General features: G+C 40.6%; 2 protein-coding genes across 3 annotated transcripts in view; one reads left to right on the plus strand and one right to left on the minus strand.

Moving 5' to 3' along the window:
- Positions 1-5831, plus strand: part of jade1 (jade family PHD finger 1) — a 135215-nt gene extending 129384 nt beyond the window's left edge. The window contains exon 12 of the mRNA XM_078210312.1: positions 1487-5831. Coding sequence (XP_078066438.1) covers positions 1487-2493 — 1007 coding nt within the window. The 3' untranslated portion in view covers positions 2494-5831. The remainder of the gene's footprint in view (positions 1-1486) is intronic.
- A 1256-nt stretch (positions 5832-7087) lies between these two features.
- Positions 7088-20716, minus strand: part of sclt1 (sodium channel and clathrin linker 1) — a 101704-nt gene continuing 88075 nt past the window's right edge. Inside the window, exons 21-22 of one of the 2 annotated variants that reach the window (XM_078210322.1) lie at positions 12728-12823; positions 7088-8453 (exon numbers count right to left, since the gene is read on the minus strand). In XM_078210322.1, the coding sequence (XP_078066448.1) occupies positions 8382-8453; positions 12728-12823 (168 nt within the window). In that variant the 3' untranslated portion in view covers positions 7088-8381. The remainder of the gene's footprint in view (positions 8454-12727; positions 12824-20716) is intronic. The other variant, XM_078210328.1, reaches the window with a different exon arrangement.

A 20716-nucleotide genomic window follows, 5' to 3' on the forward strand; every position in this document is an offset into this window, starting at 1 on the left:
GGGAATTTGGTTTGATGTGAAGCCCACTGGGAGGGTAGCAAATCAGCCTTGAGCCAGGAATTGGTCAGCATCAGGATGTGGAAATGTTCCTTCAAGATCAGCATATGATTGTAGATATAAGGCATTACACCTCTTTGAATCTAAAGTGTTGTATTTTCAAATTTTGTATGAAAATGTCTCTCTTTAAATTATGCAGTGATTTAACTCTTATGAATGTTTAATGCATTCACGTGGAATTTCTGGATTTGCTCAATTATTTTTAAACAGAGTTACAAACGTGTAAAAATAGCAGCCAAGTGTCATTTCAATGCTATCACGTTCAGATTTGTGGAGGGTTTTGATGCAAATGTGGAAAAACTAATAATATTGATCGGTGAATGGGTAACTAGCGAGGGAATGAGTTCTTTCAGTTGTCGAGAGATGTGAGGAGATACGGGGAGGAGAAACTAGCCAGTCGAACTGTCTCGTTCCGGAGGATGCCTCCCGGGAAGTGAACCAGAAAGTGTATTGATGCATGTTGGAAATGTTTGAGGGTCGCATCTTCATTCCCTTGGCCCAGAGAGAGTGATTACAGAGAAAAGAGACGATCAAAAAGGAAACTTAAATTCTTCTCATTATTGAAATTAAATGTCTGTTTCCTGCTTCTATAACTGCACTTTGTTTTCACAGGTAGAGTACGGTGTCATCACCATTAATTGTCATCCTCAATTTGGGTTCTAGTTCTAAACTCAATAAGAATGGATTATAATGCTGGTCAAACAACTCTGGGTGGGGGATGTAAAATCAGAAATACTTCAAAAGAAACTTTAAAGAGAAGGCAAGTTAATTATGAATTATAGATTAATTTCTGGCTTCTTCGAGGTGGTATGTCATTCCCTGTTCCTTCAGCTGCTAGCTGCATGATCTATCCTACGCACTATTCAGCAGGTTTACCTGGGGTGTTGCCTGATCTTGAGGGTGTTGGTTATGAGGAGAGGTTGAATAAACTAGGATTATTTTCACTGGAAAGACAGAGACTGAGGGAGACCTGATAGAGGTCTACAGAATTGTGAGGGACATAGACCAGTTGGATAGTCAGAGGCTTCTTCTAAGGCTGGAAGTGTCAATTACAAGGGGGCACAGGTTCAAGGCGAGAGGGAGAAAGTTTAAGGGAGATGTGCGGGGGAGGTTTTTCACGCAGAGAGTAGAGGGTGCCTGGAACGCACTGCCAGAGGTGGTGGTGGAAACAGGCAGGTTAGCAACATTTAAGAGGCATCTGGATGGGTACATGAATAGAGGGATATGGACCAAGTAAGGGCAGAAGGATTTTTTTCGTTTAGTTAGGGCTTCATGGTTGGCACAGGCTTGGAGGGCCTGGTCCTGTGCTGTACTTTTCTTTGTAGAATCTTGAAAAATACAACCTGGACTGGGTTTTCAATAAGTGTGAATTTGACATTGAGACCTTTCTGAATATGTCACCAGATGAATTGTGTGTGTTTGTTTGTAGGTGTGCCTTCAGCATTCCCACCAGAAGATACTTTATTCCTTGGTTGGTTGGCCCAATCTCACCCGGTTTCCAAAACAGGTGGTTTGCAGTGGAAGTCGAACAGGGGACTGGAGACGGGCCAGCGTCCTGACCACTACTTGGACAAGGTCTGGCACGAAAGGAGCTCACACTTGAGTGGCAGAACGCAAAGCCGCACAGACTCTGCTAATCAGAGTTTGTTGAAACAATCAAACCGATCCAGCGAGTGCAAAAACGTAGCGAATCTGCACAGCGTCAGGGAGGACTATGCCATCAAGAATATTCTTCCGCCGTACAGTAAGGTTCGCAACGAGTCGAAAGCTAACCCCCGTGAGAGGAATAATGGTCTAACTGCGCCTGACCACAAGAGGAAAACTGACAGCAGTGGACGCAGCACAGGAAGTAAAGCAGAACTGAGTGAAAGAGTGTGTTCAAAGCGGGACAAATCCTTCATTCCTGCAGAATTAACCCTGCGACAGTCTGAAAACAAGCGGGCTCTGTGCGCCTCGATGTGTAAAATGTCCTCCGTCAGCCTTCGGAGGTTGTCTGGGGATGGCAGCCACTCACACTCCAAATGTAACGGTACCCTGGGCAAGACAGCTTGCAGCCAGACTGCTGTTCCTACTGGTCGCACCGCAGTCAAAGTGCCTGTAACACCGACAAGCCCAGTAAAAAACTGGGGTGGGTTCAGAATCCCAAAGAAGGGAGAACGGAAGCAGCACGAGGAGAGATCGCAGCCCTGCATGCAGAACTCAGAATCCACAAAATGCCAGCACATGGGATTGCAAAGAGTCTCTTCCAAAGAGAGGGCAAAGATGAGGTTACTGCCAGACAATGAGAATGACGGCTACAGCCCCGACGCTGAAATGAGTGACTCCGAGACGGAGTCAACAGACAATCGCAAGCCACAGCGACTAAATTCAAACAGTGCAATGGTGAGCAGGAGATACGGGACAGATATTATTCGAAGGAGCATTCTGGCATCTTGACCTCGAGACACAACTCAGCAAGTACACTGCCTGTATCCGCCTCCAATCCCAACAATATTTTAATGAAATGCCTTGTCGTTTTGACACTACTTCAGGCTAAGTATTTGGAATCCATGGACAATTCCCATCATGGAATGTTTGTCAGTGAAACACTTGTGTTAAAGTTAAATACTACAGTTTTGTCGTCTAAAATCTGCTCACGAACAGTAGTCAATACTCCAGATGGGCCTTCTGAAAGGTATATTGAATCAGAAAAACAACTAGACCATAGAAAGAATTTTAAAATGAAAAGCTTAAACACTAAGTTTAAAAAATGGGTTGAAAAATGACATTTCCTAAGTATCCTGCAAGCGAAGTAATTAGCAATCAGCATTTCTTTATTGATTAAGCAGTTTTAAAAAAAATTAAAATAACTTCAACATCTGCAGTCTGACTGGACCTATCCCAGTATTTCGGATTTAATGAAGGATTGTAAAATAAAAGCAACAAATTTGAAGTTCCTTGGCTGATACAAACTGCAGTTTGTATTTTAAATTCTTAAAACCCAGTGGTCACTAGATGTTGGATTTTCAGATGTGACCACGTCGGAGTTCTTTGCTTTAAGATATGCAGCTGGTCTGTAAACATGGTCGGACAGAAGCACAGTAAGTTAGGCAATGGAAACAGTGAATGATTGAGATATACAGCGGCTGTAGAAAGGAAAGAATTCCCTGTAGTCTTTAAATGCTGGCAGTGGTACAGTAAACTAGCAGGGATGGTTGGCCAAGGATAACTGGCACCCTTACAAGAGCTGGGAGTTGCTGCAGGGAATTTAGATGTCTTTCTGCATCACTCCTGTACAGCTGGAGTGAAGCATTTGTATGTGTGTAATAATTCATAAGACTATTTAGGGCTATACCTTTTTAAAAAAAAAACATTCGTGCATCCCACACATCCATTACTTTTAGTTCAAGTTGTTCACTCAGATCCTACTATCCCACTCCATATATCTGGTTTTATTGGCATAGAATTGACAGCACAGGAATGGATAATTGGATAAACGCAAAATACTGCGGATGCTGGAATCTGAAACAAAAACAGAAAACTGCTGGAAAATCTCAGCAGCTCTGACAGCATCTGTGGAGAGGGAATAGAGCCAACGTTTCGAGTCTAGATGACCAGATTATTGGAATTGGAGGGAAATGGGCACAGGGAAAACTGCAAAAGTTTGAAGATTTAATTTTCTTGTTGCTTATTTTCTTTGGAATCTTAGAATCCCACCATGTCCAATTCACCAGCTTGATTTCACACTCTCCCAAATATTAACAATGGCTGCAATGGCTGTCCAAGTAAACTCGAGCAAAGCAGTTGCATTACTTCAACCGTATCCTTTGTTGTGACCAGCAAAGAGAATGCAGCAACAGCACTAAAAAGGGGAATTCATTTCAGTTAATAAAATATTTTTAATATTCAGTCATCATTGTAATCCAACTATTGTTTCAGTAACCTAGACATCCCTTATTAGGGTTAAGTTCTAATGGGACTTAACTAGGGTTATGCTCAGCAAGGGATGGATTTAGCCAAGTTTTGATGGCATCAGGGATTCGAAAAGAGAATAGGATTCAGTCTCCCAAACGTTAAGTACAACTGGTTGGTGTTTTTAATTGTCTGATAAATGTAAACCTAGTTGGCTCAGTAATGTCTAGAATACTAAATGGCTATTTTAGTAATTTACACAAAACCTGTTTAAAATTCCAAGTCTTCAACTTCTTACAAATTTGTTGAAAATGATCTTCAGCAAGTTTTAAAATTCTCCAAAAACATTATTATGTAAAGTGTTGCATGTACTGTACTGAATTTATTTACTGCTCATGGTTGCAATGCAGTAGAAAATATTTCAGGTAGACACTATCAATATTGAACAATTATATTTAATTTTATTAAGTGGCCTTTTCTAATCTTTATTCAGTGCAATGGCTTTGTATTAATTTTTGTAAAAAAAACGTTGTAGAAAGATCTCCCACTTACATGTTTGACATGGAGTATTTATGCATCTTGGATCTGCAACTTTTTTTTGAAATATTTGCAGTTTCTTAGTCCTTAGTGTTTAATATGGAGGTAACATTTGTGTTGTACAGAAAGAAAGTCACTAATTTTATGCCTTGCTAAGTTTTACACCTGTACTAAAATAATATTTGGGTAGAAATAGGCAGTGAATAAATAATTTGAGTACAATGGTTTGTTTAAAGAACCGTAACTTAGACTGACAGTTTTATGTTAAAGCTTTATTTCCCACCTCCCTGCCCTCCCCAATTGTGCGTAGTTGTCAAGATCGATCTTAAATTATGATTTTGATATTTTATATATACTGTAGTTTAACATTAGGCTAGTTGAGCTACTGTGTAGTTGCTACTGGCATGCATATATAATTTTAAACAAAAATGATGTAAAGGGACAATTTTCACATTCTGCATCAGATTGTTCCGTACAGACCTGCTGAACAAACTTTGCAGTGTGGTGTTGTACAGAGGAATTCTATCACCATGTGCCTAGCAAAGTTTAACTGGTGTCCATTTAGTTAACAAAAAGCATGGAAATAAAAGCGGAAATAAAATTTATACAGAGATGACTATTTTAAATTACCTGACTCTTCGCTGTATTTATTTTTCTTGTAAACTATTTATAAAACGACTTTTAAAAGAGAAAAATCTGTTCTGTGAATGTTGAAAACATTTAGATGAATTGTGCCTTTTTTTGTGTTTGATGTTGTTGAGTTTACACTAGTAGTTAATGATAATGGTACATTGGTCTGTAAAATGTTTCTCAAAATTAAATCTCATCTGGAACCAACAGAGGCACTAACCTTTATTGTGAGCCTGTATAGGCCAGAATAATAAAAACAACCGACTGCAACATTGTCTTCCTTTATGCATCTGGGATTTCTCATAAATTTTGAGATGTTTTAATTAAACTTTAATGATAGTGATAAACCTACTTTCTTACTTTTTTAAAACCAGTGTTATTAGGAAATTCATGGAGTCATATGTCAAGAAATTATTTTTTTACTTTAAAAGACAGTTCCACATACCCAACCAGTGATAGACAACCAAATGGGATCTTGTCTCTTACATAATCCAAATATGCTTTCTCATCATCCATTGAAAGTCTGCAAGATGTAATTCTTCCTTTGTAGCGGCATCTGTTCTTCTATCATGAAACATTGCAAGCTGCCAGTTCCTGCATACAAAGCCCTCCTTTTCCACTTAAATGAGGCTTCACCAGAACATATGTACCACTTTACACTGTGCAATAATTGTATATGCTTTGTTTTTTCGCCATTAGTAAAGCTAAACTACAATGAAACGATCTTGAGATTGGTGTGATTTTTTTTTAAATGAAGTTAAAATTACGATTATTGGCCAATTTTCTGTCTTCCAGATGTAAGTGACATAATATTAATCATGTTGAAAGAACTGTTGCATTTCTAATCGATTGACTTGAAGGGTAAGTGGCTTGGAAAATGAATTTGAGTGCATACTGTAAGTGTAGATAAATGCAAAGGTATTTTAGATCTGTCAAGACTTCATTAGACAATGGGATAAGATGTGCATGCAAGTACATTCTGAACTTGATCAGTCAGCTAAGAAATTGAAATAAATCTAAAGCTTGTATTTTAGATTTCCCAATGTGGTGAAACCTAAATGCACCATCTCAAACTCAGGTTCTTCGGTGCCAACTTTCATCATTCCAAGATTAAATAGGATCTATATATATTTAAGGATTAAGAATTACAATTACAGACATCCATCACTGCAGAAGGGAATATTTTACAGTCCTAGACTGCTACTGTCACCTTGGTGGTTTGGCTGGGATGTACAATCTAGATAGTAGATTGGTACCCCATTATACACACTGTCCAGTATTTCTTCCCAGGGATTTCAAAGTCGTGGTATAAAATGGTGGTCAATTCACTGCCACCTCCCTTTTTTTTGGCACATCTTCACACTTCTTTTCTCTGGTGGGGAAGAGGTGGAAAGATTCCAGAGTTGATCAGTCCATTGAACTGCGTTTTGAACACTCCTTCCATGACCAGAAAGTCCTGGCTTTGGCCTTGAACCCAGATCTTCTAGTAAGCTAACCACTGTGCCACAAGACCTCCACTCGCACCTCTGAATATGTGGAATTTTAACTTATGCAAATAGATTTCAATGAAGCTAAATGTGAAGTTGATCAAAGGTTATGAAACAGGGTACTTTCAAAATGGTGGAAAGATATTCAGAGATCATTAAAATGTCATGAACATATACAGGAAATAATCAAAAAGGCTACTAGATTGCTGGCTATTACTTCCATAGGAATGGAACACAAGAGGGTTGAAGTCATGCTTCAGCTATACCAAACCCTGGTTAGACCATACCTGAGGCACCATATCTGAGGAAAGATCACAGCAGAATGATATCTGGACCTCAAGCGTTAAATAACAAGAGAGATATGAACCAGGGTTGTGTTCCCTTAAATTTGTCAGGATAAAGGGTGATATGATCAACATTTTCAAGGTATTGTCATGCCCAGAAAAAGGCAGGTCAGATTCAGTCTTTAAACATAGTTCCAGAAGTTTTCAGACAAGATGGTCTATTTTTATTTTTATAAAAGTGGACATTAGGAACTGTTAAGATGGCTGCTGGAGTGACCATTGCAACTTCAGCCCAGCGATTAAGCTTACGGAAAGTTCTAAATTGAATCATACTGGGTGGGGGTTTCCACCCCTGCCCTCCCCCCTTTGAATGGGCATGTCTGGATGGTAATTCTTTGTGGAATTCACACCTGTTTATTGTTCAAAGCTTACTCTAAAACACAGGACCATCTGGTAACGGGAGTCAGGAAAATTCCTGGCAGGAGGATTATTCAAGCAAGAAGACATTGCCATCTGATTTTTGGCTTGGGCCGAGAAACTGATCACCTATCCAGCAGCCACTGAACATTTGGTAAGTGAAAAGCTTTTAAAACAGGTTTTTTATGCATTAGAAATCATCTTACAATAATGCTTTTTTTTAGTTAGTGGTTTAAATAAGCAATCCAAAATCATTTCAAATTTGAAGGAGCATTACAACATATTTTAATGTGCAGAAATTCTATTTACAACCTATTGCCAATAATGAATAAACTGCACCAACAACATAGTAAAAAAAGGATGTGTCAAAACAAAAAGTGCACTTTTCTTCACATTGAAATGTTTACACAACATAGTAATAGGAACAATGGCTGATAAAATATATTGCAAAATGTACATTTACAAATATCTCCCCTCCAAAAATCAAACATTTGAGTATCAAAATGTATCGAGACTGAGGGCTGGTGTCAAAAATTGTCAGAGACTTCTGACAGCAAGTAGTAAAATTTCAAAGAGGTTTTCAGTTTCTAAAAATAACATGATTGTTCAAGTGACTACACTTTCATTTCATTATCAGTTTAAACAGCAAGATTTCAATTTGGTGAAATTCTAAAGTTTTTCAAGTCACAGTATTTAAGTTTTTTTCAGGTATTAGCAATGATGTGATATGAAAGATGAGCATATAGGTACTGGAGACACATGATCAGCAAACCAAAACCATAACACTGACCAAAATTCTCTGATTCAAAAATTTTACAAAGTTAATAATACAAAAATAATTCATTCATTTACAATTTTTTTTTAAAAAAGGGAGGACCAATCCCATATGTTGTAATCCATTCACCATCTGTTAATCCATGTTAGGAGCTTTGTTCAAAAGGTATCTCATGTATGTAAACAATATCTTGTAATAGTGATGGATTTATTAGTACATTTCATGAACTGACACCATTGCATGGGTTGGATATCCATTTGCATTTGGAGGCTGGGGGATGGATGGAACAATAGTATCAAGTACTCAATGGTTTAAAATGCTTTCCAGATCCAACATTGCCTCAGGTTTTCTTCTCTGATTTGTGACTCTACTGAGCTGTAGTAAAACAAAATGGAAAGCCATAATGCAACCTGGTCAGTTACTGACCTCCTCTCAATCATCAAAGTGATGGAAGGAGTCATCTCAAAGAAACAATTAAAAACCTGCTCACCGATCTTCAGTTTGGGTTTCATCAGGACCACATGATGCCACATGCCATTGCAACCTTGGTCCAAATGTGGTCAAAAGAGCTGCATTCTAGAGGTAAGGGGCGAGTGACTGCCCTTGAAATTGAGTTAACATTCAACCAGGTGTGACACCAAGGAGCCCCAGTAAAACTGAAAGTCAATGGGGATCCGGATAAAGCTGTCCAATATCTAGCCATACCAGCACAAATAAAGATAGTTTAGTTGTTGGAGATATTTTCTTAGCCAGAGCACACTGTTGCAGAATTTTCTTAGTACAGCACCATTGGCTAAAATCTCTGCAGCTATTTCATCAATGACTTGCCCATCATAAGGTTAGAAGTGGGGATGTTCACTGATGATTGCAGTGTCCAGTTCCATTAGCAACTCCCCAGATAATGAGGCATCATGTGCCCCCATGTGACAATACCCAGGCTTGGACTGATAAGTACCATTTGTACCTCAAGGACCATCTCTAACAGGACAGAGTCTAATCACCTCCCACAACATTCAATGGTGTTATCATGCGGAGATCACTACTGCCCAGAAACTTAACTTGGACCAGCCACTGATTGCTGTGAATACTCAAGAAGATAAGAGGCTGGATTTTTTGTGGTAAATGGTTCACCTCTTGACTCTAAAGTCTTGACAATATGCAAGCAACAGTTATAATTATGATGGAATGCTTATCCACTTGCTTGGATGAGTGCAACTTCAGCAACACTCAAAAAGCTCAACATCTGGAATACAGCAATCCACTTGATCTGTAATCCTCTACCAGCTTAAACTTCACTTCCCCCATGACCAGCGTACGGTGGTTGCAATGTACTATATGGGATGCACTGCAGCAACTTGCTAAGGCTTCTTCGACAGCACTTCCCAAACTGGTGATCTTTACTACCTGGATGTGCAAGGGTAGTAGCCATATAGTAACACACCTTCTTCAAGCGTCCCTCCAAGTTACATTCCATCTTGATTTGGGCATTGTTTTTTTGGCATCACTGGGTCGATATCCTGGATCTCTCCAACAGCTGTGGAATGCCACATGAATTGCAGCATTTCAAGAGGGCAGCTCATCACCACCACCAAGGACATTTACCCAGCCGGGGTGAAGGAATGGTGGTATATGTCCAAGTTAGAATGGTGTGCATCTAGGAGGTGAACCTGTAAGTGGGGGTGATACCACGTGCCTGCTGCCTTTGAACTTCTAGATGATAGAGGTTGAGGGTTTGGGAGGTTCTGCCAAAGAAGGTTTTGTGAGTTGCTGCAACACATCTGGCAGATAATACATAATGTAGGGCTAGGAAATTAATGCTGTCCTTGCCCATATCCCAAGAATGTATACATTTTAAAATAGTTGACGTTCACTATTTCCATTGTATTATGGTAAACTGGGTCAATTACATTTTCATATGAATGACCACACAATTGGAAAGTAACTGCTGAAAACCTTCACTGTGAAAGACAGTTCTGAGCTTAAAGATTAACAGGCTGGAAAAGGAAAGGAATCAAAGTATACCTCTGTGTTGCAAATCACTTTGGACTGGTTTCAGGAAAACTAAATGACTAAAGGGACAGTGCAAAGTATACCTATGAAGCAGGTTTTTTGTTTGTGTTAAAAGTTAAAGGGGAAAGTTCTGATCTGTAGTTTAAAGTATAATTTCTCTACAAAAAGTGTTTTGTGCCTTTAGTTCAATTGTTAGTTAATGTCTTAAAAACATGATACCTTGAGTTATCCTTTTAACTTTCAACTGGAAAATTTTTAAAGATATCAGTCTCTATGGGGATTTTAACACCATTTTTAACCAGTTTACTATTCTTTTCCTTTTTAGTGGTGGCCCACAAGGATTTGTGTTGGAGCCTCAACTATTCATTGCATTTGATTTAAATAATGGGATAGAGCTACAAATCCAAATTTGTCAATGACACAAATATAAATGACATTGTACCCAGTGTAGATAGAACTGTGAAGTTGCAAAGAGATATTAAGATACATTAAGTGAATGGGCAAAACTGCAGCAAATGGATTTTGCTATTGGCAAACGTGATGCTATCCATGTTGGATCTAAAGGAGAGAACATGATACTTTCTAAATGGCGAGAAGCTAGAAACAGCGAAGACTGAAAGAGACTTAGAGGTCCATGCTCATAGATCATTGAAATCTCATGAACAGGTACAAAAATAATCAAAAAGGCTAATAAGATACTTGACCTTATATCTAAAGAAGTGGAACACGGAGGTAAAAGTTACTCTGCAATTAGACCAATCCCTGATTAGACCATGCCTGGAACATTTATGAGCAGTTCTGGGCACCACACCGTGGGAAGGAATAAGTGTTGTGTAGATTTACTGGAATTCTGGTTCTGATCTGTAATTTAAAGTATAAATGAGGAGTGATTACACAACCAAGGGTTGTATTCTCTGAAATCTGGAAGTTCAAGGATGATTTGAACAAAGTTTTCAAGATATTGAAGGGAACGGGTAGTGTGGATAGAGGGAAATTATTTCCGCTGGTTAGGTAGATCCATAACTAGGAGGTATAATCTAAAATTTAAGAGCCAGGCTTTTCAGGAGTGGAATTAGGAAACATGTCCCCTCACAGAGTAGAAATTTCTCTTCTAGAAATGACAATCTATGTTTTCCCACCTATGAGTTTTAAATCTGACATTGACACGGTTAGCCATAAGTCTCAAGGGGTTTGGGGCAAAGGCAGATCAGCCATGATCACACTTAATGGCAGAACATACTCAAATTGCTAGATGGTCGACTCATGTTCCTATCTCATTTATTTCTTAGTCTTTTCATTACTTTTAAGTACCGGGTGCTCCGGTTTCCTCCCACAGTCCAGTTGATTGGCCATGCTAAATTGCCATTTAGCATCCCAGAATGAGTGGGTTGGGGGATTAGTGGGGTATATGGGGTTATGGGGATAGGGCCTGGGTAGGATTTTTTTTGGAGAGTCAGTGTAGACTCAATGGGTCAAATGGTCTCCTGCACTGTAAGGATTCTAAGTTGTAAATATTGTTTGATACTCATTACTACTTAGTTTATCCTCCATCTCCTATTAGCTTTAAGAAGGATGTGGCCAAATGTAAATTGCAAGTATTTAGTCGAAGGAATGAAATATTTAAATGAACAGTGATTTGCAGTCAGTCTTTGGAACATGCTTAAGAATTTTGTTTAAACAGGTGACAATATCCAGCCCCCTCAAATGACCAGGGCATGCCGTCAGAGTAAAGGTGCAGGCTGCTACAATGCAGAAGGAGGCCATTCGACCCATCGAGTCTGCACCAACTCCAACAGAGCATCCTAACCAGGCCCGTTACCCCACGTATTTACCCCACTAATCCCCCCTAACCCACATATCCTGGGACAGCAAAATACTGATCCTAATCTGTTTCCTCCTCAGATTTTACCTCCTCTATTTCCAACCTCCCTCTAAAAAGAGAAACTTGGCACCTTTAAATGGTGGCACTGCTGAAATTTGCATCAATGTGGGTTGACTACAAAGAAGAAACATTTATATTAGAAACCTCCAACCTGGTCCACAGCCAGGATTCCCCAGTGCCACTGCAGTGAATGGAGGGTTTGGCTGAGTGCCAAATTCTCCATTCTTGCTGGCAGCAGGGGCGGGGGAGATCAGAGAATCCTGCCCTTAGTAATAAAATAAATGGATATTTGCTGTTACAAATGAAACAATGTGATGAAAATAAGTAATCAACGTGAATGTTGAAAACCTATTTCCACAAAGTGCTTGCAACAAGTTCATATTTTATAGTAATCTTCCTATAGTCCATCATTTATAAACCTTGTATTCATCATTATTAACTGTTTATGGATGACTATTCATCATCTTGGTGGAACATCCTGACTAATGTTTATCACTGTTGGGTCAGGGCAAGGGTGGAGTTGGGCTGGGGACAATAACAAAAAGTATCAATTTAGTATTCTGAGGTTTACATTTTTGGGCTGAGAGGTCATTTGAACCCTAGGACAAGATGTCAACTCCCTTCTGTCAACCCATTGTTCTCCAACTTGCTGAATCTCAGTTCAAAGCATTTCCATTGCTTAGAAACAAACATTTTCAAACTCAAATTTAAAACAATCACTAGCATTGTTAGCCAGATGATATATGTGGTGTTTTACCTCTTGAGAGGCTGTAGCTGCCCTGTGTTCTGAGTGAGTCAGACGCCTTTGAAGTCTATTCGTTTTTTCCTGATTTTCCAACATCTGTTTCTCATACTAGTCAAATGAGAATGAAAATGTGTAAAGATGGATTCTAACAAGAAAAATGAAGCAAAAAGTTCTCTTATGACTTGATGTTTAAATTTATAAATTGAGGTAATCTGAACCAAAACTTTGAGCGCACATCCTCCCGGAGCATAAATAGGGACTCGGATACAAAATCCATGAGAGTTGGGAAACGGGATTCTCGCCGGTGAGATTGTGTATCCCGATCAGTGATGTAACACGGTTCCCATGCAGAAAGGGCAGGAATCTGGTTGCCACATTACAGGAAGGATTTGATTGCACTGGAGAGGGTGCTGAGGAGATTCACCAGGATGCTGCCTGGAATGGAACATTTATGAAGAGACGTTGGAGAGGCTCGGGTCATTTTGGTTGGAACAGAGAAGCTGGAGAGGCAACCTGATCAAGGTGTATAAGATTATGAGGGGCATGGACAGAGTGGATAAGGGGTAGCTGTTCCGATTAGTTGAAGGGCCAGTCACGAGGGGACACAGGTTCAAGGTGAGGGACAGGAGGTTTGGGAGGGATACGAGGAAAGTTTTTTTACCCAGACGGTGAAGACGGTCTGGAATGCACTGCCTGAGAGGGGGAGTTGCCTCACATCCTTTAAAAAGTACCTGGCACATCATAACATTTAGGGCTATGAGCCAACTACTGGTAAATGGGATTAGGTGGGAGGTCAGGTGTTTCACACATACTGGTGTAGAATCGATAGGGCGAAGGGCCTCTTCTGTGTTGTAAGATTCTATAAATTTAAATGCATTTTCCTAAATTTAATATCAGGCCACCCTGCCATGTGATCTGCCCCCAACCCCTTTCACTAAATATTCAAAAAGGTTCACAATAGGTATTTAAAGATGGGATTCAGTCGAGGGGAGCCTGGATGGGGTGCCACAGTAAGTACAGCCCCTGGGGAGACAAGGACATGCCTGGGCAGTGCCACCCTAGGAGTGGCAACCTCTGCCATGGGTGGGTCCCCTTGTGAAGTGAGGGGAGGGGGAAGAGAGACTTGTCCGTGAGGGGAGAGAGTGCCTGTGACGCTGCCATGGTGGTGGTAGTTGGGGAGGGGTGGGATGTGGGAAAGAGAATCCCTGATACTTGTGCGATTGGGGGAGCCCACGATGATTGTGCAGTTCAGAAGAAGCAGGGGGAGGGGTAGGGAGCCTCCAATAATTGTGCGGTTGGGGATGGGGGGGGGGAGCCCCCAATACTTGAGGTGGGAGAGCCCTTGATATTTGTACAATCTGGGGCATGGGGTGTTGGATGACACCCCAGTGCTGGTTCCAACGAGCTCCACCCCACCAGAGTGACAGCACAAACCGCACCCTAGAATACTTAGAGTGGCTGAAAACTTGGCTGTGCATCTGGTGAGATACATGTCGGTTCTCTGTCAGAGCCGGACTCTCTGACAAATGATGACAAAATCCTGCTCAGAATGAAAAATATAGTGGTTCCTGCAAGAGAAAAATATAATGACCTCAAAATTGCAGGAAAAATAAAGGCATGCTCAGGGTAGTCACCATTATTAGTGTTTTAAAAATCCAGAAATTTATGGTGTTTAGACATTTTTTTAAAGTTCCAATTCACCACAAATTGCTGGATAATTTTTTGCTGCTTCAGTGTCAGCCTTGCCCAAACCAAAAACAAATTACCATCTTGCAGCAAATCTCCATCTTGTGAGTGAAGAAATTGCTGGGTTTGCACCAATGTGAATTAAACTTGCTGTAGCCACTTAAGGCTGGTAATTCATGTTGTGAGGACCCTGTTAATAACGTGACCTATGCTTCAACCACTCCACCATTTCATTGTTCCCCTTCTAGGCCCCCCAAGGTTGAGTATCACTCCTGCAGGTAGTAATAACTTGCTCCTAGTTTGTTAAAAATATTTTAGTTGTCCTTTAGAAAATTCTTTTGTTTCTTTCTCTGTCAAACCACTCTCTAGTTTTCCTTTTCATTTCTCTTTCCAGTCTAATTTAACTCTGATTCACCCTATTTCCTTCCCTGTTGTTTGTTTACTTTCTCTGTCCTTTTACTTTCATTGCTAAAGGAGACAGACCATAGGACCCCCAATGTCCATGGGGTCTCAGATGCTGCATTACCCTCCTGTCAATTTGCATTTCCAGAATTGTGCAAAGATAAGGGCGAGATCAAAAAATCTAACTCGTTTTGAGATGTGTCACCAGCAGTTTCTGGGCCAATATGTATTTTGTAGATAATTAACTTTTCTGACTGTGCCATAAACAGCAATTCTAATGCATTAGCCTTGTAAAACAAACTCTCAGGAACACATGAACTGAAGGCAAGTGTGTAAATTTAACCTCCATTCAGCAAATATCAAACTAAAACAACATTTGAAGCTTTAATTACAAACTGAAGAGAAAATACTCCTAGATTTTTTCTCCCCCTCCCCCTCCCCCACCTCTTTACTCATTTCCTGGTGATCATTTCCATCTGCTCAAAGGGCAAATCACTTTTCCCAATTTTAACCATTTGAGAGTTTGTTGCTGAACGCCGGGTAACACTTTAAGAAACTGAGGTGAGAGCCTCGTGAATAAAATGTTACCACAGTAATTAGTATTTTCTTCTTTGTAATACACTTAGAGAAACTTGTAAAAAATTACAAATTGAGAAAAAAAATCTTTAAACTTTGTTCTCCACATGGAATTTCAAAATCAGACGATTTTGAGCAGTATGGTGGCACAGTGGTTAGCATTGCTGCCTCAGTGCCAGGGACCCAGGTTTGATTGCGGCCTCAGGTGATTGTCTGCATGGGTTTCTCTTGGTGCTCTGGTTTCTTCCCACAGTCCACAGATGTGCAGGTTAGATGAATTGGCCATGCTGAATTGCCCCTTAGTGTCAGGGGACTAGCAGAATAAATACATGGGGTTATGAGGATAGCACCTGGGTGGGATGATTGTTGTCGGTGCAGACTCAATGGGCAAATGGCCTTCCTCGGCACTATAGGGATTCTATGATGATATATCCCCAAAAATTAAGACATTCCAGTTAATAATAAAGATGCTGTAAACATTCACAGTTCTGTTTACTGTTTAAGGTTAGGTGATAGCATGAAAATAAATCTTTCAATTATTCAAAAACGGCATGAAGCAAAATGAATGGATACATTGAGAATATTTAAAAAGTTAATGACTCCACCGCTTCTACCTAAATAAAGCAGGGTTATAATACAGCAAGACTTGGACCTTTAAATCCTTTTAAAATGTAAAGTTTAATGTTCAAGTTAAAAGGTAATAAAATAGAATAAGAGCAAGAACAAAAATTGCAAAATGTGAAAACAGCAACTAAGTAAAAAGTTCCCTACCAGAGGGTCTTCCCTCAGTCTTTGACAGAAAGCATGTTCCACACTCTACCACAGTGAAGCCAAACGTGGATAGTGTTCTGAAAAGTCTGCATGGCTACTCCATTTTGTGCCAATCCGTAGAGCACATGCCTCTCCCACCTTATGCCGTAAAGGCATTTGTACTCATTAAAGCAGCTACTCTTTTTAGAAATTAGCAGATGGCCTGCCTGTCAGGACTGAGGGAATGGAAAAATGGGAGCTCAGTGGGTGAACGATGCCATCTACTAAGAAATGAAAGTGTGCATAAAGTGTTTAAAGTAGTTTTTTTTCTTCCCCACATTCAGCAGCACATCTCAGCAAATATATTGGTATTAAAAAAAGGAATCTCATTAGGGGGCATGTAGTCCAAACAACAGCATATTGCAAACATGCCAGTTCCTCCAAGCAGTCTTCTTACAAATACTATGAACACCTGGCTGCTTTCTGTATTTTTATTTACATTTAAAAAAAAAAGTGGTTCAGAGCATGCTCAGTTACTAACCTTTTACTGTAGCGAGCTAAGTCTCCCAAAGCCAAAAGATCTCTGATTAACCCTCTGGCTTTCAGAGCCTAACTACTGCCCTTAATTTGACAAGGAAGTTGATTCCATGTAAATTAAAAGGAGTGCCCTGGCCAAATTTAAAGATCTGTGACTTTCTGCGAGGCATGGAAACCTGCAGAAGATCCTAGTTCCCTCTCCTCCAGTAAAAATTCAGTGCATAAGGTGGGAGTCAGGTTCTAAATCAGAATCGTGAAGAGTGGATGAAGTGCAGAAATAATCTTGTTCTCATGGAAGAGAGAGACAACCTTGGCCAGTTCGATTTGGGAAGCTTTGGAATGTGGCATGGTCCTGCCAAAAAGCTGCTTCTTGACTAGAAGCTCTCATGAATAATATACCTAAATATGAGGCGACCTTATGTCAGCACAAACCAACATCGGAAATTACTTTTAAAGATTTTCCTTTTCCTCAGGACATGGTTCAACCCTGACTCAACTTCAGTGGTCAACGTATATGAGGCAGAATGCAAATTAAGGGAGAAACTGCATTGGAAAGAAATGAAATAAAAATAATGACAACCAGGTGAGATATGCATCATGAATTGCACAAAGCCAGTAATTTATGTGGGCCCTTTCCCCGCTTCATAAAATGCCAAACAAAATGCTTGACAGTTTGATTAAAGCCAGCTGAAAGAATGCAAGGCTTCTTCGATCTTCTTTTAAATTTCCACTGTTAAGATGGAGACAAATGGCTGAATTTTCATCTGTGCGCAGATACACATTTTGGTGCACAAACTTGCTTTTGGATGAAATCATATTTTCCTCCCCATTACCGACACCATCATTTTCCTTTAGCCTTTCTGTAGGTTGGGAATAGTGCGCAAATCCGCAGTGGTCAAGCTCTCCATTTTAAAGTGAAGAAAATCAGAATCAGATTTCCTCTTGCACACCATTTTCACCTTGTGATGTGGGTTTTTCGAAGCCCATTAAAAGCATACCAGGTTAGACAGAGCCTAAAGAAAATGGAAAGCTTGAATAGGCAGAAATATTAAAGCTAACTATAAAATGATTTCACACCTTCAGATGTCACTATTAGATGTATTGTAATGTAAATGTGCTTTTACTGCAGTGATTTCTCACAGGGATGTCTTTCAAAGGCAAGTTGAATCTCATTACGATACTTTTCCAATGGAGAAAGTACCATAACGCAGTGAAAAATGTTCTCATAATTTGTCAGTGTGTCAGGCTCTGACTGAAACCCAGCCTGTATCTCTCCAGACACAGCTGAGTTTTCAGACCAGATCTTCAGCCACTCTGACAAGAAAAAATCTGGGGGCGTGATTTACACCGTCAGTTTGGAGGGGTGGAGCCTGATAAAGACAGCTCCAGAGACCGAAGTGCCATCGTTAAAACGCTATTTACACTCATGACGAATGCACAGCAAAATTGCCCCCTCTGTCTCAGAGAGTACTTTATTTTTTGAACAACTGTGGCCGTTGTGAATGCTTGGCTGACTTTAAAGTGCTAACAGGATTCAGAACAATAGGTGTTCCATTCATCTAAGAATGAATGACAACTTTAAGAGGTCATATAATAAGATTGTGTCTTTGACATGGCTTCTTGTTTGTTGATGCAAGGTAATAGGATTACAATTATTACTAGTTTTTTCCCCCACACATGGCAGAACCACTTTTGTTCATCATCAACAATTGTGTGTTTGATGGAGGTTTATATTAGGTGGGGAGAAGTTTATACTTTTTCCCCCAAGGAATGCAAAATATTTTCAATTGATAATGCATGGAATTGGAGGACATACATAGTGGATGCTAGGTGAAGGGCTGTGGAGGATACATGGAAGGGATAAGTCATGGCAGAAGTGTGTGGAAGGGGGGAAAAAAAAGGGGAGAGAGGTGCGGTTTAGAGGAACCTTTAAATAATGTTTGGAACCATGTTGACATTGCTGAGAACTGGGGAGGGCCTTCGCACCAGTCTGCCTCTGCACTCCTCATACACTGGTTTCCTGCTCACAACTGGAAACCCAAACTGTCTGGAGAAAAGATAAAAATCCAAGGCAGAGTCAAACATCAGTTAGGAACGCTGTTTGCAAACCGTGGAATGGCCCAACTTGCAAAACACGCTTCCAAGAGGAAGTTTCAGCCCAAAGTCTTCCACAATTTAGGTACAGAAAATGTAGTAATACTCTTGCCAATAAGCCCAGGTTTATTGTATATACTAAAAAGTTTGAATGTGTCATAATTCAAGCACAAGTCAAAGGATAATTTTTAAATATTAATTTTGCAGCAATTAGCATTAGCCATTTTGAATCATTACCAAATCACTCCACTGTAAACAATGCTGACTGGTAATTTCTGTTGTCCTGGATGGTAGTTGGATGATGTTCGAGCAAGAAATTTTAGCAACCTAATGAGGCACTTCCCTCTGAGTTGTGAAAATCTGGTTCATGGTTCATATGTTTTAGAATATGTCTTTTAATTTTGGAATTAAAATATTAAATGCAAGATAAACTGATCGAGAAACTGGAGTTGATTACACTTTGTTCATCTTCAAGATCAAAAGGTAACTGTATGAAAGCCACCAACAATAAGGTTTTTTTAAAATCTTTGCACAGTAGCACCAGAAGGTCTACCCTTACTTCAATAAGAGATTTAAACGATGTATGTAATTTTCAGATAAAAGGAAACTGAAAGCAGTTTTTTAAACACGGGGTTTCTTTGTGGACCCCAGGAATCTAGAGAAAGGGTCGTAAAACTCAATTAGTGATATAAATTATTCATATGGGTTACAGAATCAAAGAGTAGCATGGAAGGTAAAATAGTTTACCTTTCTGTTCGAGAAGAACCCACAGCATGCCAACATGCTGTGTCTCCGGAGTGGAGTCCAGCCCTGTAACTCACAGGGCTAAGGAAAAGAGGAGGTAGGCAGTGTTAATCGGGGACTCGACAGTAAAGGGGGCGGACAGGTGTTTTTGCAGAGGCAGGCGGGTGTCTCGGATGGTGGTCTGCCTCCCTGGGGCCGGGATCCAGGATGTCGCTGATCGAGTCCCAGAGATCCTGAGGTGGGAGGGAGGGGAGCCAGAGGTAGCGGTACATATTGGTACCGCTGAGTGGGTAGGAAGGGGGAAAGGGGTCATGAAAAGAGAGTATGGGGAATTAGGGAGACAGCTGAGAAGGAGGAAAGCAAAGGTAGTAATCTTAGGATTGCTGCCTGTGCCACGGGAAGGCGAGGGCAGGAATGGAGTGAGGTGGAGGATGAATGTGTGGCTGAGGGACTGGTGCAGGGGGCAGGGATTCAGGTTCCTGGACCATTGGGACCTCTTTAGGGGCAGGTGTGATCTGTACACAAAAAACAGGTGGCACTTGAACCCCAAGGGGACCAATATCCTGGCGGGAAGGTTTGCTAAGGCTCCTGGGGAGAGTTTAAACTAGATAGGTTGGGGGGAGGGGATCGAGACGAGGAAACTGGGAGCGAGGAAGTTAGCTTGCAAACAGAGAAGGGTTATAGACAGTGCAAGAGGGAGGATGGACGAGGGATAGAGAAGGGGAGAGCTCTGACCAAAGGATTGAGATGTGTTTACTTTAATGCCAGGAGTATAGTGAATAAAGGAAATGAGCTCAGAGCGTGGATCGATGCCTGGAAGTGTGATGTGGTGGCCATTACAGAGACTTGGATGTCTCAGGGACAGGACTGGATATTCCAGGTGCCAGGATTCAGATGTTTCAGGAAGGACAGGGAGGGAGGCAAGAGAGGGGGTGGAGTGGCACTGTTGATCAGAGATAGTGTCACAACTGTAGAGAAGTTGAATGCTGTGGAGGGATTGTCTACAGGGTCTCTGGGTGGAAGTTCGGAGTGGGAAGGGGTCGATCACTTTGCTGGAAGTTTTCTATAGGCTGCCCAATAGTAACAGGGAGGTGGAGGAGCAGATAGGGAAACAGATCCTGGAGAGATGCAGTAATAGCAGAGTTGTTGTGATGGGAGACTTTAATTTCCCAAACATAGATTGGAATATCCCTAGGGTAAGGGGATTGGATG

The sequence above is a fragment of the Mustelus asterias genome, chromosome 1 (genome assembly GCF_964213995.1).
Source record: "Mustelus asterias chromosome 1, sMusAst1.hap1.1, whole genome shotgun sequence".
Classification (NCBI taxonomy): domain Eukaryota; kingdom Metazoa; phylum Chordata; class Chondrichthyes; order Carcharhiniformes; family Triakidae; genus Mustelus; species Mustelus asterias.